The following is a 14,558-nucleotide window of genomic DNA, read 5'->3' on the forward strand; positions in this document are numbered from 1 at the left end:
TGATGCAACCAAATAATCTACAAATAAGAGGAACGCTTTATTTTACTTATCAAGGGCATCATTTTTAATGCATCTCTTAAAATAGTGTGTCACGGCTAGATACACAGAGGATGGTCTGTCAGCGTGACTCTGGGAGAGTCTCCACCAGGGGGAGACAGTCTCTGATCTATCACACTTCATCTAAAGATTGTGCAGAAAACTCTGCTGTTGCATCATTTAATTTCCTCCTGCCTCATGACGTCTGCTATGCTGAAAGTTATGCAATACATAGATTTTCTTTTTAGATTGATTCACTTTTTGATTTGTCGATTCTTTCGTACGTAGTCCAGCAAATTCAAATTTAAGTAGAAGATTGGAGAAATCTTAATGACTGTGATGGATAAATACACTGATATGTTGGTTGTAAAGTGATTAGTGGATCGATAGACATATCAACAACAGTTATGATGGCAGTGATTCAAAGTTTTAAAAAAAAGTTTCATATCATTTTAAACTGAATATTTTGGACTGTTGCTGAGACAAAATACGACATCTGAAGGTGACAACTTGTGATGCTACTTGTCTTTAAACATTTCATAACAAACAATAAATTGATTAATCAAAATGTAATGACACATCATAACCAATAGTGAAAATAATCTACAGTTGTAGGCCCAGTAGATGGGTCTAAGTTACTGCTGACTGTTCTCCTAAAGGGATTTTATTATCATTATTGTTGATTTATTCATATATTACTTATGCTTTTTACTTCTTTGTCCTCATTCTCAGCCCATGTTTGTGTACTGAGGTATTACAGTAGTATTTCTTCAGACATGATTTTCTGTCTTCACAGCCGTTTTCAACCATGTGGTGACAAATCCTGACTTGTAGCCGTGTTGAAATGACCCGTCGGCATTTGGTGAATTCAGCAGAAGTCATTTTGCATTTCCAGGGAGATCATGAGGCGGCACACGGGGAGCTGCAGCTCTTGCAGCAGGTTGCATCAGTCTCGTCAGATGGCTGCGAGGAGCGCCCCCCCACAGCCGCTCTCAGCATGACTAATGCAAGGTGAAACCTCACCGAGTGTGAGTGTGAGGAGACGTCTGAGCTCATATTTACTAACAGCCAAGGACATATGCGACATAGCCAGCTCAGGTATCAGGGAGGGTGACTGATAAAGGGATTTACAGCACTGAATCAGATGAAACGGCCTCAACCTCGGCCAAGAGATAAGGTGGCCGGTTAATATGAAACTAGTGATACAGGAGAGAGTGGGGAGAGAACAGACTTCACTTTAGGCTTTAAGCCAAACACAGACATCAGTCAGGCAGACCAGTGTGTAGTTCAAAGCATTTTATTGCATTTTTTTTTTTTAGAAAAACAATACAAAATTCTGTAGCAACTGTCATAAATGTTGCCTCGAGTGAACTGCAATCATTCACATGGTACAGTAAAGTGCTTATTTTAAATCAAAGTATTTTTTTGTACTTAAAAGGATGAATTTATTTCAGATTTCTTCCCATGAACACAATGGGCTTGGGGTGATTCAGACAGTGTTAAAATCAGGCGTCAACTCTCAAAGGACAAAGATTGAGGACTGTTATCAACGGAGACAGAATAACCCCACACCATGTACATGAAATGAACTGTTTAGAAAACATTTGATCAAATGTTGCTGGATTGTAAATGCTTTTGCCTGCGGGCTACATTCAAATCGTTGGGGAGGTCAACGATGGACTGTCCATTTGAATGACTGGATTTTTAACACTTCCTTATTTCAGAATGACTTACAATATAAAAATTGCGAGGTTTAAGGATAGAATTTTGTCCCCTCTTCCCCCAATAAAAGGCAGTCTAAAAAGCTACTGCCGGCTGACAAAAGTAGAAATGGTCATGACCAAGAAAACTCGTATTATTCCATTGAGGATATTACAGAGAATGGCCAAAGTCTGTGCGTTTGAGTATCCAACCCTATCGAAAAAGTAGGGACTAACTTGTCTGATGCTCAAAAAGGGAGAAAAAGGCAGAATACTGAACTGTATTGGTATTGTCGAAATCCCAAGATTGCCTTGATCATCAGCTTAATGCTTTGAGATTACCGATAGCAAAGTAGGTTCCCAAATGGAGAAGAAACAGCTGCATATGCAAATTCAAGTAAGTCTTAGTATAAGACATAAAACCTCGTAACTATGCATCTGTAGAAAGGTATTTTAAAAATATTACAGTGTCCCATTATCGTCATAATGGTCCTTTTGACACCAAGGGAGCCATTTCCAGAGTACCGTCACTGCAGTGCTGGCAACAGGACATATGGACAATCAGAAGTCCCCACTTCTCACTGCTAGGTGATGGATCACGTGTTCAATGTCGTGACTTGAACCCTCTTTGGTGAAATGGCTACAGTGTTGTGAGACCTCATCACCAGTCCATTACCTGTTATTTTCAGGATGAGCTTAATGTACTTAATTTGAACAAAACAAAAAAGAAAAAAAAAATTGCCAACTTTTACACAAAAAAAAAAATTAAAAAAAGAAAAAAAAAAAAAAACTCGCCTGCACTGGGCATGAGCGCTCCAGATCAACTAAACAAACTCTTTCCATCTCACCTCATACACCACATACTCTGAACTTTTAAAAACACAAAACATAAAAAAACTGAAAGGAAAACATCCGGTGTTTCACCTGAACTTAACAGCACCTGCATGGCAATCACCATTATAGAAAATAAAAAGCTTATTAACAGCCATTAAAAAAAGAAAAAAAAAAAAAGAAAAAAAGATCAGTGTGGCACATTGACATGGAGTTTTCAAACATGAAAAATAAGGTAAACTTAATACAGCTATAAGTCCGTGGAAGAGTTTTTTTTGTTTTTCTTTTGGTGGAATGTTTTTCCTTTTTTTTAATGTTATTTTTTTGAAAGATTTCATCTGCCTCTTTTTTTTTTTTTAACATAATATGTGATGCTGTTATTTTGAAAGGGGCGTCTCATCAAAAAACAAGACAATGGCGAACCTTTAAAAAAGAAAAAAGGTCCAAATGTTTCAATCAACAAATGACACTCAGGGTCACATCGGCCAAAATGTGCTTTTCAAACCCCTGATAGGAGTTCTAACCTTTACTGCCAAAATATTCAAGGTCAAATCTAATGCATAAATTGATTAGTAGAAAAAAAAAAAAAAAAATACAAGTTCTGGTTGTAGCAAAGGGACATGTCATGAATTCTTTACAATGAAAGGAACACTGACCCAGTTTCACTTACCTAGCCATTTAACAGTTACCTTGTACCTACATACCAGATGCTCTTCAGAGCTAGCTCAGAAGTGACGTTTGGGGTGGCCCTGCATCAAAACCCAAGTACAATAGCTCTCAATACTATTAGACTTGCCTGATGGCCTCATAAAACACTGAAAGGTGTAGCCACTGATAATTTGGCATATATGTTCATATAATAAACTGTATGAACCGGTGCAACAGTAAATCATGGCTGACTGGGTACACAAACATTCTTTGCTCTACGAGCATTAAGTGCATGGCCACCAAGCTAGATGAGTGCGCATTTTATCTCGGACATTTACAGAAGAGGCTCAGTGTTGAGGATTTTTTTCTTAAAATGGAGACCAAAAAAAAAAGAGAAAAAAAAAAAAAAAAAAAAAAAATTCTTTGACGTCCCCAGCCACATCATGGACCGCACCAGGCACGGACAGCATTGGCTTACAGCCCTTCCAACCCTTTATACTGAATCCCTTCAGACAGGAACAGCCTTCATCTTGGCATATTGCATAAGCTTGTAAGTATCTGCAGACGGGCCACTCATGCATATACATACAGGCAAAGAGAACATTCCAGATAACTTAATTCACAGTGGATCCAGTTGTAACGTGGGAGCAGCACAACAGGTTGTCCTTTGGTGTCTGAGCTTAGTTTCGAAGACAAGAGTTCTGATTTCTGAGTTTCATGGAAGAAAAAAAGAAATAAAACAAACAAAGAACATAACTTAGAAAATACTTCTCTCCCAAATCATTAACTGGCCCTCCTCCCAAACCCTGACATGCACGTGTGCGTGCGTTTGCCATGTGTAGGCCTTGGGCTGATGTGCTTCAGAAGTGCTGCAGAAGGGCAGAAGGCATTTAGAGAAAGGGCTGCTAGCAGCACCTCCCTTTACAGCGAGGCAAGAAAGCCTGAATGGCAGAGGAACCAAGGCCAGCTAGAGTCAGGGAGAGGGGCCAGGAGTGGAGAGGGAGAGTCTCAGGGCAGTCTCAGATCTAGACTTGAAACTTAACGGAAGGTCGGAGGTCAGGGTTGAAAAAGTTCAGGCACAGTCTCCCACAATAACAAGAGGGGCCAAGAGCTGACGGAGCTCTGCAGCAGAGACGGGCCCTCCCTTGGGCTGGCTGTTTCGCTGCCTGCGCTTGGCCAGCTTGGAGATGGAAGGAGGAGAGAGACGCATAGAGGAGCCAGTAGCGGTAACAACAAACGGGACTTCCTGCTGCTGCTGGTCCTCAATGCCATCCTGCTCTGCCAGCTGCCGGTTCACAGCCATGGCCTTGTCAGCAAAGAATGTCAGATCCCTGGCATTGCTGGTTCTGATGGACAAAATCAGAGACAAAAACAGTCATTCAGAGCTAATTAAATACAAGTTACAGATACTTTAAGCTGATGAGCCCAAAGAAACAAACAGTCTTCAGTAGCTGTAACTAAAGTTCTCACCTTTGAGGCAAGATGGATGTTGGCAAAGTGTCAGATGCACCCTGAATAAAACAAAAACACAATTAAAAAAATGTCACTAACAAAGAATGGCTGTCCAAGACATGCAGAAGAAGCTTGATGTTTTTAGACTTACCCCCTGCACCCAAGGGTGCTGCAGCACCTGGCTGGCACTCAGGCGGTTTTTGGCATCCCGAACCAGAAGTTTGGATATTAAGTCTTTGGCACTTGAGGAGATGTGAGCCCAGTCTTTCTCTGGAAACTCGTATTTTCCTTCCTGGATACTTTCAAACAAAGTGTTCTAGAAACGGACATAAAAACATTTACCATTAGTCACTTTGACCTGGATGAGAAGATGCACTGATTAGGTTTTACTCATATCCTGTACAAGTTTATGGGAAAGCTGTAGGGGTGTGTCAAATTCCTACCTGGCAGGTGTGGCAGGGTTCCCCTAATTCCCAACCACAGTCTCCGCCACAGCGGCCTACGAAGGGTGGGTAGCCGCTCAGCATGATGTACAGGATGACTCCCAGACTCCACAGGTCACAGCGCTTGTCATAAATTGTGGCCTCCTCACTGAAGGCCTCAACCACCTCAGGTGCCATGTACTCTGCTGAGCCACACTGTGGTGCAAAGAGAAAAGACAAACACACAAGGGATGAGAAAAAGCAGAAAGTCGTGACTACAGCAAAAAAAAAAAAAAAAAAAAACGTTTAAAGAAAGAAACAAGCCTCTCTTGGCTGCAGCCTACATTCCTTAGCTCAGCTGATACCTCGTGCTTAGAAGTGTTAAAGCCAGGGGCCCACGCTTGGCTGGGAGGGCAGCCTATGCGACGGTCACATGCTCATCTGCTCATTTGAAATGGGCTATGCATTTTTTCTCCAAGTGTTGAGGACACCTACGTAGGAACGCTGTGTACAGTTACATATCAAGGGCAGAAGAACCAAGAGCGGTGCTATACTGAAGCAGGTCAGTGTGGGTGGGCAGCTGCAGTGAGTCACTGCTTTGACCATCCAGCTGTACACAAGCCAGGCAGAATGGGCCGAGGGCAACGACAGGCCCAGCTCTGACGGCACCTTGTTATGTAGCTAAGAAAAAAAATTAGGCCAAACACTGAGCAGGGAAAAGAGGATTGGTTGTCCTGCAGAGCCAGAGACTGGGCTGTGCCCTCGCCAGTTGCATAACGTGGAAACACAAACAGCAAATGCTGTTTTAATACTTCATGAAGAGAAAAGAGGAGCAGGTCGCCAGTTCAGCAGGGCATGTAGATACTTGTGATACGACATTTAATTGCTGCCTCATTCTATAAAATTTTACAGTCATAAATTAAAGAAGTTTCATGGGTTTAGATTCTTGGGATTTATAGAGGATGTCCTAAATATACACAAGTACTGGTCTAAATTCTGGGAACCTGCTATGAGAATACCTGTTCATCTCATCCTTTTAGAACTGTAGCCCACAGCCAAACACATTTTTATGTTTTTGTCCTCAGAGGCCTGCATCCTGGTAAACCCCCTGGCCTATATCCTTCCTTCCATCTGTGGGCAAGCATGTTTACACTGAGCAGGCATCTATTGTGTCCCCGTACCATATCCCAGCTGTCCCAGCTCCTCCTCCACCCTTATGTAATGAAATGTGCTGCACAGGAATCTCGTCTCAGACAAAGCTGCTTCTGTGGGAGAGAAAACCCCAACCCCCACGTTTCTACCAACATCATCATGTCTGGGGTGACTGCCTCCACAGACAAGCCCCCAGGATTCAGGCCAAATGCAGCTGCCACAGAAATAAAACCATGCAGGCACAAAGGATATTTCTGCCTACCAAGGTGCCCTGAAACTGAAAGGCGAAGTGATAGACGTGCTATCAAAAAGGCTAATCTTATTTCAAAACCACCCAGATGTAAACTGCCAATCAAAGTAAGATAGCCAGACCAGGGCTGCCAGTGATAAGAGCTGAAGTGGGGCAATAAAATAACTAATCACACATTCTCACATTTGTTCTTCCTGTGCTTCCTGTTGCAAACACAGTCTCATTTACAGTCACATCCTGAAAGCTGCACATAGCTGCTAATCAGCTGCTGTTATCGCAGGCTTTGTTGGTATTGGAACCTGGGGCTTTCCTGAAACCATGTGACTAGTCAGACCATACTGACACCACTGATGACACACACCTCTGCTGTTTGTAAACTGAGGGATTATGTGAAGAGGCTTACAGTAAGTAGACCTGTTCTGTCATCATGTTGCCGCACCTGCATCTGGGACAAGAGCGAACAGAGGCACTTCTTTGATTTGTTTGGGGCTTTTTTTGTTTTTCAACAGTCTAAACTGCTCGTGTCTTCATGTTGCAGTTCTTCCCAGGCGCCAACTGCTGCATATGAACATTGACATTTGGACAGTCAGATTTATTTCATGCCAAGTAGACAGGCAGACACGTGCAGATTTTAGTACACTAAAATTAGCATTTTCCTAGAAAGCCCCCCCTCTTCTTCCCCATGTTCCAGTTGTTCAAGTTTGTACTGGAGAGCACACAGACACGATCACAGTTAACTTATTTTCAAATAGCCTCAATCTTGATTGAATATGTTCACGTGGGATCAGGAATGAAGCCAATAAATGCAAAAGCACATTATATTGTGCAAGAGCAACTATAGGAATGTGGACAAAGTGGGGGCAGGGTGAGAGTGCCAACAGCGAGATGAAAATCAGATAACATTGTCCCTGTGATCAAGGCAAAGAAAACAAGCCAGAGCGCATGAGCAGACTGAGTATTTGTCCCTCCCAGTTACCCTCCCCCTCCCACCGGTCTAGCCAATCACATCTCAGTTGCTAGGTATATGGGCACAGACTAAAATTTCTAGAACAAGCCTTATGCACGGCCTTTGTATAAAGAACATAAAGAAAGCGCAGACCAGCACAAGCCTGGTTGGGGCCACTGGGCGGAGACTAAGCAGAAAGAGGGTGGATGTTTTTCTCTCGTACCACAGAGAGAAAAGGGAAATGAGCAAGAACTGGTGTGTTTTTGTTTTAATGCAACTTCTTCATACAACAGGACCTAGCCTTGAGGAAAAAAAAAAAAAGTCACAATGTGTTCCCTGCAGCCTTGTTATGCTCCAAGGCCATCACGTTGTGTCTTCTTCTCAGACATCAACTTTTCTTCCACTGAAATCTTTGCATTTTATAAGTCTTGTGATTGTGTACAACAGTCTCCAGCACAACAAAACTTATTGATGAAATGATACTGAAGCAGCTCATATCAAACAATAAAAACAAGACCAGACAAATTAATAGGTTCATGTCACTGCGCCAAACACATTTTATCATTATGGCCCAACATCCAAGTCTGCACAGGCTAAATACGAGGGGCCTCTTGGCCATAAAACTATCAGACCTTCAAATAGTCCAAGGATGGGCTCCCTATCCATTAGTTCTACTAAAAGAAGATAAAGTTACCAGTGTAGAAAACCCCCGACCCACCCCTACATTCCTGCAGGCTGAACCACCATCCTTCACCTGCTCTGATCCATCTGTCCGACCCCTCAGACAACCAACGGACAGAATATGTGTTGACACAAGTAGAAAGCTTGCTAGTCCAAATTTACCAGTCCTCTATGGGGTTTGCAAGGGTCCCGTTTATCTGGACACTGTTCAGAGGATTTGCTTTGTGTTGTGACGACAGCAGGAGAGTTAAACAAGCATAACCCCCAAACTGATGGGCCTCAATATTTGTGACTGATAAGCAACAGGACGTTAAACTGAGGGATATCTATCCAAGTGCTGCTGATACGTCAGCATGATTAAACAAGGTACAAGCTACCAATTGGGGACGTTTGTGACAGAACCTACGTCACTTCAAAAACATTGCCCCACAACCATAACCTCAGAAAGACAACATTTTCCATCTCCCAATCAGCGAGCTGTCTGGCTGCCAACACCACCTTAGATTGCCAGATAGGCAGCCTGCCAGTAGAACATGATTAAGACATTGTTTTACAGCCTGCTCATCCACAACAAGACAACAACCACCACTGTGCGGTTCTTTCTTGCTCTCAATAGCTATACTCAAACAATGTTAACATGCATTTCCCTTCAGTAAAGCTGTCTCACTCCCACTTATGAAAAGTGATAAATAGTGGTGGCAGTAAACAAGCACAATGTGAGGTTGTACTTACAGGGGTGAGGAGCTCAGGGGTGGAGATGGGTGAGCTGTCGCTGTTCAGCTTGATCCCACTGCCCAAGTCAAAATCACAGATCTTGACTGGGGAAATCTGACAGGGAAACAAATTCAGAATCATTAAAATCCACCTACTTTTATTTGATGTTTAGAATTTGCGTGGACCATCTACTTGTGGAACCAGAGATTTCCACTATCACTTATCATTAGCAAGGTTCATAGGCCATTTTAGAGGAACTTTATCACCACATTAGTTGCCCTTTGAACTAAATTGGGCTCAAACATGTTTGCATTGAACTCACCTTGTCGGCACTCTTACAGAGAATATTTTCGGGTTTCAGGTCTCTGTGTGCCATTCCTTGAATAAAAAAATGAAAGCAATCAGTCACTCTTTTGTACGTCAGAGCTTACATTATATCAAATAAAAACAACAAGCAAGTCATTTTATCTTGTAAAACAGCGTCTTGTGTCTTGCTTAAATTGGACAAGAAACAGTAGTGCAACTGTTAAATGTCGCATCAATTCTTAACTACTATACTAAAACTCATTTCATGGTACACATGTACCCTTGGGGTTGTTGTGCCTTTTTGGTGATCATGAGGTCTAATCAATTACTTTTTCTATTAGTAGTCTTACCCTTGTTATGCAGGAAATCTAGAGCGCTGGCGATGTCCTGCACGACAACACTGGCTTCCTGCTCACTGAAGTGCCGTCTCTTGTGAATGTGTGCCAAGATTGACCCTAATAGGGGAGAAAAGAGAGAAAAAAGTAGTACATCAGCTTTATTCACAAGCTGAAAGTAGAGTGAACACCTTCTCACACAGACATAAACAACTGCATGTGCATTACAGGAATGTTTAAAAATAAACAGGGGGAGCTGATTCAGGGAGCTATAATTCACCAACCTCCTCTAAGCTTTTCAAACACCAGGTAGAATTTGTCTTCCTCTTCAAAGAACTCCACCAACTCTAGGATGTTGCTTTAGAAAAGATAAAAAGCACTGTGAGCCATTGGCAACCAAGTCAGTACACACCGAGTTAAAATTCAATGCGATTTCAGCACCATGAGTAAGAGGACTAAGGGGCTTCAACAGAAGAAGATTCAGAACAAATTGGCTCAGACAGTCTGCAGTGCTGTCTCTATACCATCGTCAGGTGGCATTACTTTAGTTGGTCATGACAGAAGGACATTACCTGTGGCCCTGGCATTGATAGAGCATCTCAACCTCACGGAAGACACGACTGCGGCTGTGACCTGGTCTCTTCTCGATGATCTGGAACAGAACGTTATGGTTCAGTCATATGTAAAAATAGCGCACTAAGTAAATTAGTCCGACTTCCATGTTTTCCTCTGCAGAAGGACAAATCTGAAAGTGTTCAGATGGCTGAAGAAAAGCAGCCAGTGTTTTAATATTTAGGTGAACGCCGTGCCCTACACTGCACCACAAAGCCACAGCCATGAGCACAGATTATATATTCCATATACAAAGCCCTAAAACTGGTTTCTGCCCAGATCAACATATTTCCCACATCTCTACCTTTATACTACCCTGTGACACATTTGTAAAGATAGTTTAACCTACTTTCAGTGCAGCCTGCCAGAGCAGAGACAGACCCGAATGATAATCAAGTCACTGCACCTCTATATTTAGCTTTCATGTGTGCCCCATATTTAAATCGTAAGTGCTCTTAAGGAGTCATAGGCGTTCCTTTGAAAGCTTCCCATGAGCTAATCCCAAACTGTTTACGATAACAACAAAAAAATGCTCTCTAAATATAACTTTGTGCTGCCTGGAACTAAACCACTGAGGGGCCACCAGCTGCATGATGCAGTGCCAAGAGACAGAAAGATAGACTGCTGACACCAATGCAAAAGGCCTGAATTTTCCAGCCCTGGTTGGTTATTGTCTGCTTGGGAGGCTGTGCATGTTTCTCTTCCTGGTAGCTGGATTACAGCTGCTATTGAAGCCCAGTGGGGCCAGAGTTGCAGTGTGTGTCTAGGATTAATGAACAGACAAGGGGCCTGTGAGCAGTCCAAAGCCTCTGCACTGTTCCAGTCTGAGTCAGCAGCACAAACAGCCCCCAATCAGCTCACTTTCTCCTGATCACTACACAAACCTCCCACCCTGATAATGATGTGTTTAGATAAAAGAAGAAGCTGCAAAACAGAGCTGACAGATGCATTATCACCATAAGTGGGGCGACTGTTATGAGGGGAACTAGATTTATGGGTGTTTATCCAAATCACAGATCAGAATCACAACAGTCTGCTGCAAAAAACAAGACTCCGCTAAGTCGCACTGCAGGTTCAATCATCAACTCGGGGCTGTAAAATAATACCTTTAAGGAGGAGGATTTGTTAGGGAACCAGAGCTTCAGATAGGCATGCACGGCGCAGCCCTCTGCTCGCCCTTGTTGCTCTGAGGCTTTTGTTGCAATTGCAACACAAGGAGCCCACACGACTCACCCATGTTGGGGGAGGGGAGAGACGGGACATCTGGCAGGAGCAGTCTGAGCCCCCTGCGACTCCTAAATGACCTCCAATAACTGCCGACCCTCATACCTCCTCCCCCAGAACGGCAAAGTCCCGAGGGATCTGACATACCAACCCAGGGTAAACAATATCAACTGATCACGGTCACATGCTTCGGGTCCTGTGAAATATTAATAAGTATGATATGGACACTTGCTCTATGGGGAACCAGCATTTAGCTTTAAACCACTAGCCGTTTGAAACTAACTGTATTAAACTGGGAAATGGAATTAATTAGAAGTTAAAAAATAGCTTAGTGTTTACGTCAAGAGTCCCAATGGGATTAGTGAGTTAGGGGTCAAGACCATGTGAAAAGCAAAGCCCTAGTTCTACTTTTCAACACTTCAGTAAAAATGTGTATTACACAATGTTTTGTTCTTTAAAATGAGGAAATAAGCATCAAATATTTTTTAAAGAGCCAAAAAAGGAAGTCCCCAGGAGTCCACACCCCATCTGGAGAGGAAAAAGGATGATAAAAAATAAAAAGTACAACTGTGCTGAACGACAAGGAGAACAAAGCAGTGTAAACAGACTGGGTCATAACTCTCACCCAGGGCCCCTCCTTCCTCTATGTGGGTTTTGTTTTGGCACAGTTACCAGTACACAATGTTCTCCCTATGAGCGTCCTCTGTAGGCAATAGGAGTAAAGAAAATGGGTGGGTCCATCCCTCCCAGCTCTCTGATAGGCTAGCAAAGTATAAAAACAGTGCGGGGATGGGTGTGCTAACAGCTAGTGTTGCACACTCAGGAAAAAAAGAAAAAAAAAAAAAGGAGAGTGCAGCAGTAGCACAACACGAGAGCCTACAGACATCCGCTATAGAGAGCTGAACTAAGGGGAGAGGGGAAAAAAAGTATCCTGCCTCAGGATCAGAACTTTCCTCAACAAGATTTCTCAAGAATGACCAGTGAAAGGAAGACAACATGGACAAAGTGGCACACATCCCATAGCCTAGCTTTCGACCAATTAATTCTCTTTAACAGTGTGCGATAATACAGCACTCTGTGTACAAAAGGCATTTCATGGCCCCACACACACACAGCAGAACAGTGTCATGTGGCAACAACAACATTCATGAACTCATGAAAGAGACGGCCATCGAAAATATTACAATCATCTCTTGAGTATGTGAGAATGTCTGCTGTGCTTACCTTGACAGCATACTCTTTGTTGGTGATGAGGTTGATGCACGTTTGCACTCTTGCGTAAGCACCCTCTCCTAGTACCTCTTCCTGCAGCCTGTAGACATCTGTGGCAGAGTTGGAGAAGTTAGAAAAATACTTTATCAAAAAAAAAAAAAAAAAAAAGAATCTCACTAGTTGCAACAGCTTCTTACCCTCGAATCGTCCAGAGAAACTGTCAGTTGCCCGGCAACGCTTTTTCTTCTTGTTTCTCTTCTTGGCATCGGGGATGTCAATAGGCTGGCTGGAAGGCATGTCTGTCAAAACAGGAGTGCCTACATTATTGTTTGGTTAGAAAATAGCCCAAACAAACTCACAGAAAGCATTGTAAGGTTAAACAAAATTCAAGGGCAATCACAATTTTTTTTGTTGAGAGCGAACAGCAGATTTTTGCCAAATTGGAGAAATATTTCATCGACAAAGCTTGCAGATAAAGCTACAGTATCTTGTAAAGTTAAAATACTCACCGTGTCTTGAGGAGGAATCAAAATTAAATGACGAATCAATAAGATGGGATCCATTTTTTGTGAAGTCATCAGATTCAAATGGATTTTGGCCCTGGGGAGTGATGATAAAAAAAAATGTTTGTTAAGGTATCTTATCAATGAACTGTTGAGCCTAACGCATCAATTGTTGGTCATAACTGATAAGAGCTCTTTGTTATCTCCCAAACAGCGACCATTAGACTCAGATTAGTTGAACAGCTGATGGGTGGCATCAATGAATATATGATGCACAACCAAAAAGAAATACATAGCCATGCAGCAGCCCACCCAAACAATGTAAATATAAATACTGTCAAATATGTTCTTTGACATCTACTGGAGTCATAACCTCGTTAGCTTAACATACATGTGACACCAGGCCACACAGCGTATTTGTCAGCCATAATCAGCAACAGATGTGTTTATATATAGCAAGGTGAGGTCCTCTCAAACATGCTGACAAATGTGCTCTGATTATAGAGGCTTCCCATTCCCAAAAGGCGTGAAGGTAGCTCTGCATTTCCCCATGAATAAATCTCAAGCTCACCTTGAAAGAGCGATGGAATCCGGTGACTTCGGTGATCTTATTTTGAACCATTTTTGCTTCGGTTTTTGGGTGATGTTTTATGGTGGACGTGCGGCGGCGGCAGTGGTTTTTGTTCTGGGATATCAATTTGCACTTCTCCGAAACAGAAAGACGTTTCAGAGAGAGTCGCAAGTGATCACACTGCGCTAGCTGGTCAGCTTTGCTGCGGCGCTTGAAACGGGAGCCCTGTGGACAATACGAGACACACCGCAGTGTTACAAACCAACTTCCCCCGAGCAAAACGCACGCACACCAGCTAGCTTAATATCAGTACTGGTTAAAATACGAACAGTTTAGCAATGTTAAGGAGAAATATTAACCAACCATGCCAAAATGTGGTGGATTAACGTAAGCTAACTTTAACATTCGTCACATGTTCGTGGGGTAATGCAAACAGAGTGCAACAACAGCTAGCTAACCACAGCGTCACCCACGGTTAGCTCAAGAGCTCCGCTAGTCAACAAGGCAGGTTAAGAGGCTGATACACAGAGAAACTCAGCACAATACTACATTTTGGGTAAGATAACCAAATATATCGGAAAGCCACTGTCCACCAGTAAAAGGCAGCGGTCGCTACAGCAGCCACAGGGAGGCTAACGCCAAGCGAAGCTAGCGACAACACACTCCGACTTAACCGTTAAAAACCGTTTGTTTGGCGTTTTAACAGACAGTAAATGTTAGCGACTGTTTGTACTGCAGCGTTATGGTGATGCTGAGAGAAAAAATAAACTGGTGAATTCGCCCTTTTCTGCAAACGCCTTTAATAAAAATCTTTTAAAAAAGCACCATCTGACTACGACTCACAGCTTCAAGTCGTTTAACTCACCCCGTTGTTAATTTTACAGCTCCAGTGTTAGCGTCGGTGTCTGACCCACTGCTTCCAAAGCCGCAGAGGACGGTCAAGGGGGGGAAAACGCCTGATAG

The 14,558-nt window shown here is 42.8% G+C and overlaps 1 protein-coding gene across 1 annotated transcript; it reads right to left on the reverse strand.

Annotated features, from left to right (window-relative positions):
* Positions 1-1,317: 1,317 nt before the first annotated feature.
* mknk2b (MAPK interacting serine/threonine kinase 2b) lies at positions 1,318-14,558 on the reverse strand. Its single transcript, XM_070831753.1, has 14 exons — positions 14,461-14,558; positions 13,596-13,820; positions 13,031-13,121; positions 12,719-12,820; positions 12,534-12,631; positions 10,046-10,125; positions 9,758-9,831; positions 9,489-9,593; positions 9,155-9,210; positions 8,851-8,946; positions 5,111-5,305; positions 4,819-4,983; positions 4,686-4,726; positions 1,318-4,561 (listed from the first exon to the last, which is right to left on the reverse strand). Exons 2-14 carry the CDS (start codon positions 13,644-13,646, stop codon positions 4,288-4,290), a joined length of 1,428 nt encoding a protein of 475 aa, XP_070687854.1. The 5' UTR covers positions 13,647-13,820; positions 14,461-14,558; the 3' UTR covers positions 1,318-4,287.

This window comes from Pempheris klunzingeri, chromosome 6 (genome assembly GCF_042242105.1).
Source record: "Pempheris klunzingeri isolate RE-2024b chromosome 6, fPemKlu1.hap1, whole genome shotgun sequence".
In the NCBI taxonomy this organism is placed as follows: domain Eukaryota; kingdom Metazoa; phylum Chordata; class Actinopteri; order Acropomatiformes; family Pempheridae; genus Pempheris; species Pempheris klunzingeri.

What these genes read in the sequence shown, in the direction of transcription:
- mknk2b (XM_070831753.1), bottom strand. Translation starts at nt 13,646, where the DNA reads ATGGTTCAAAATAAGATCACCGAAGTCACCGGATTCCATCGCTCTTTC. An exon ending in GTTTGAAAAGCTTAGAGGAG is followed by an intron (nt 9,594 to 9,757) that starts GTTGGTGAATTA and finishes CTCCCCTATTAG; the next exon opens with GGTCAATCTTGGCACACATT. An exon ending in AGATTTCCTGCATAACAAGG is followed by an intron (nt 9,211 to 9,488) that starts GTAAGACTACTA and finishes TTTTTATTCAAG; the next exon opens with GAATGGCACACAGAGACCTG.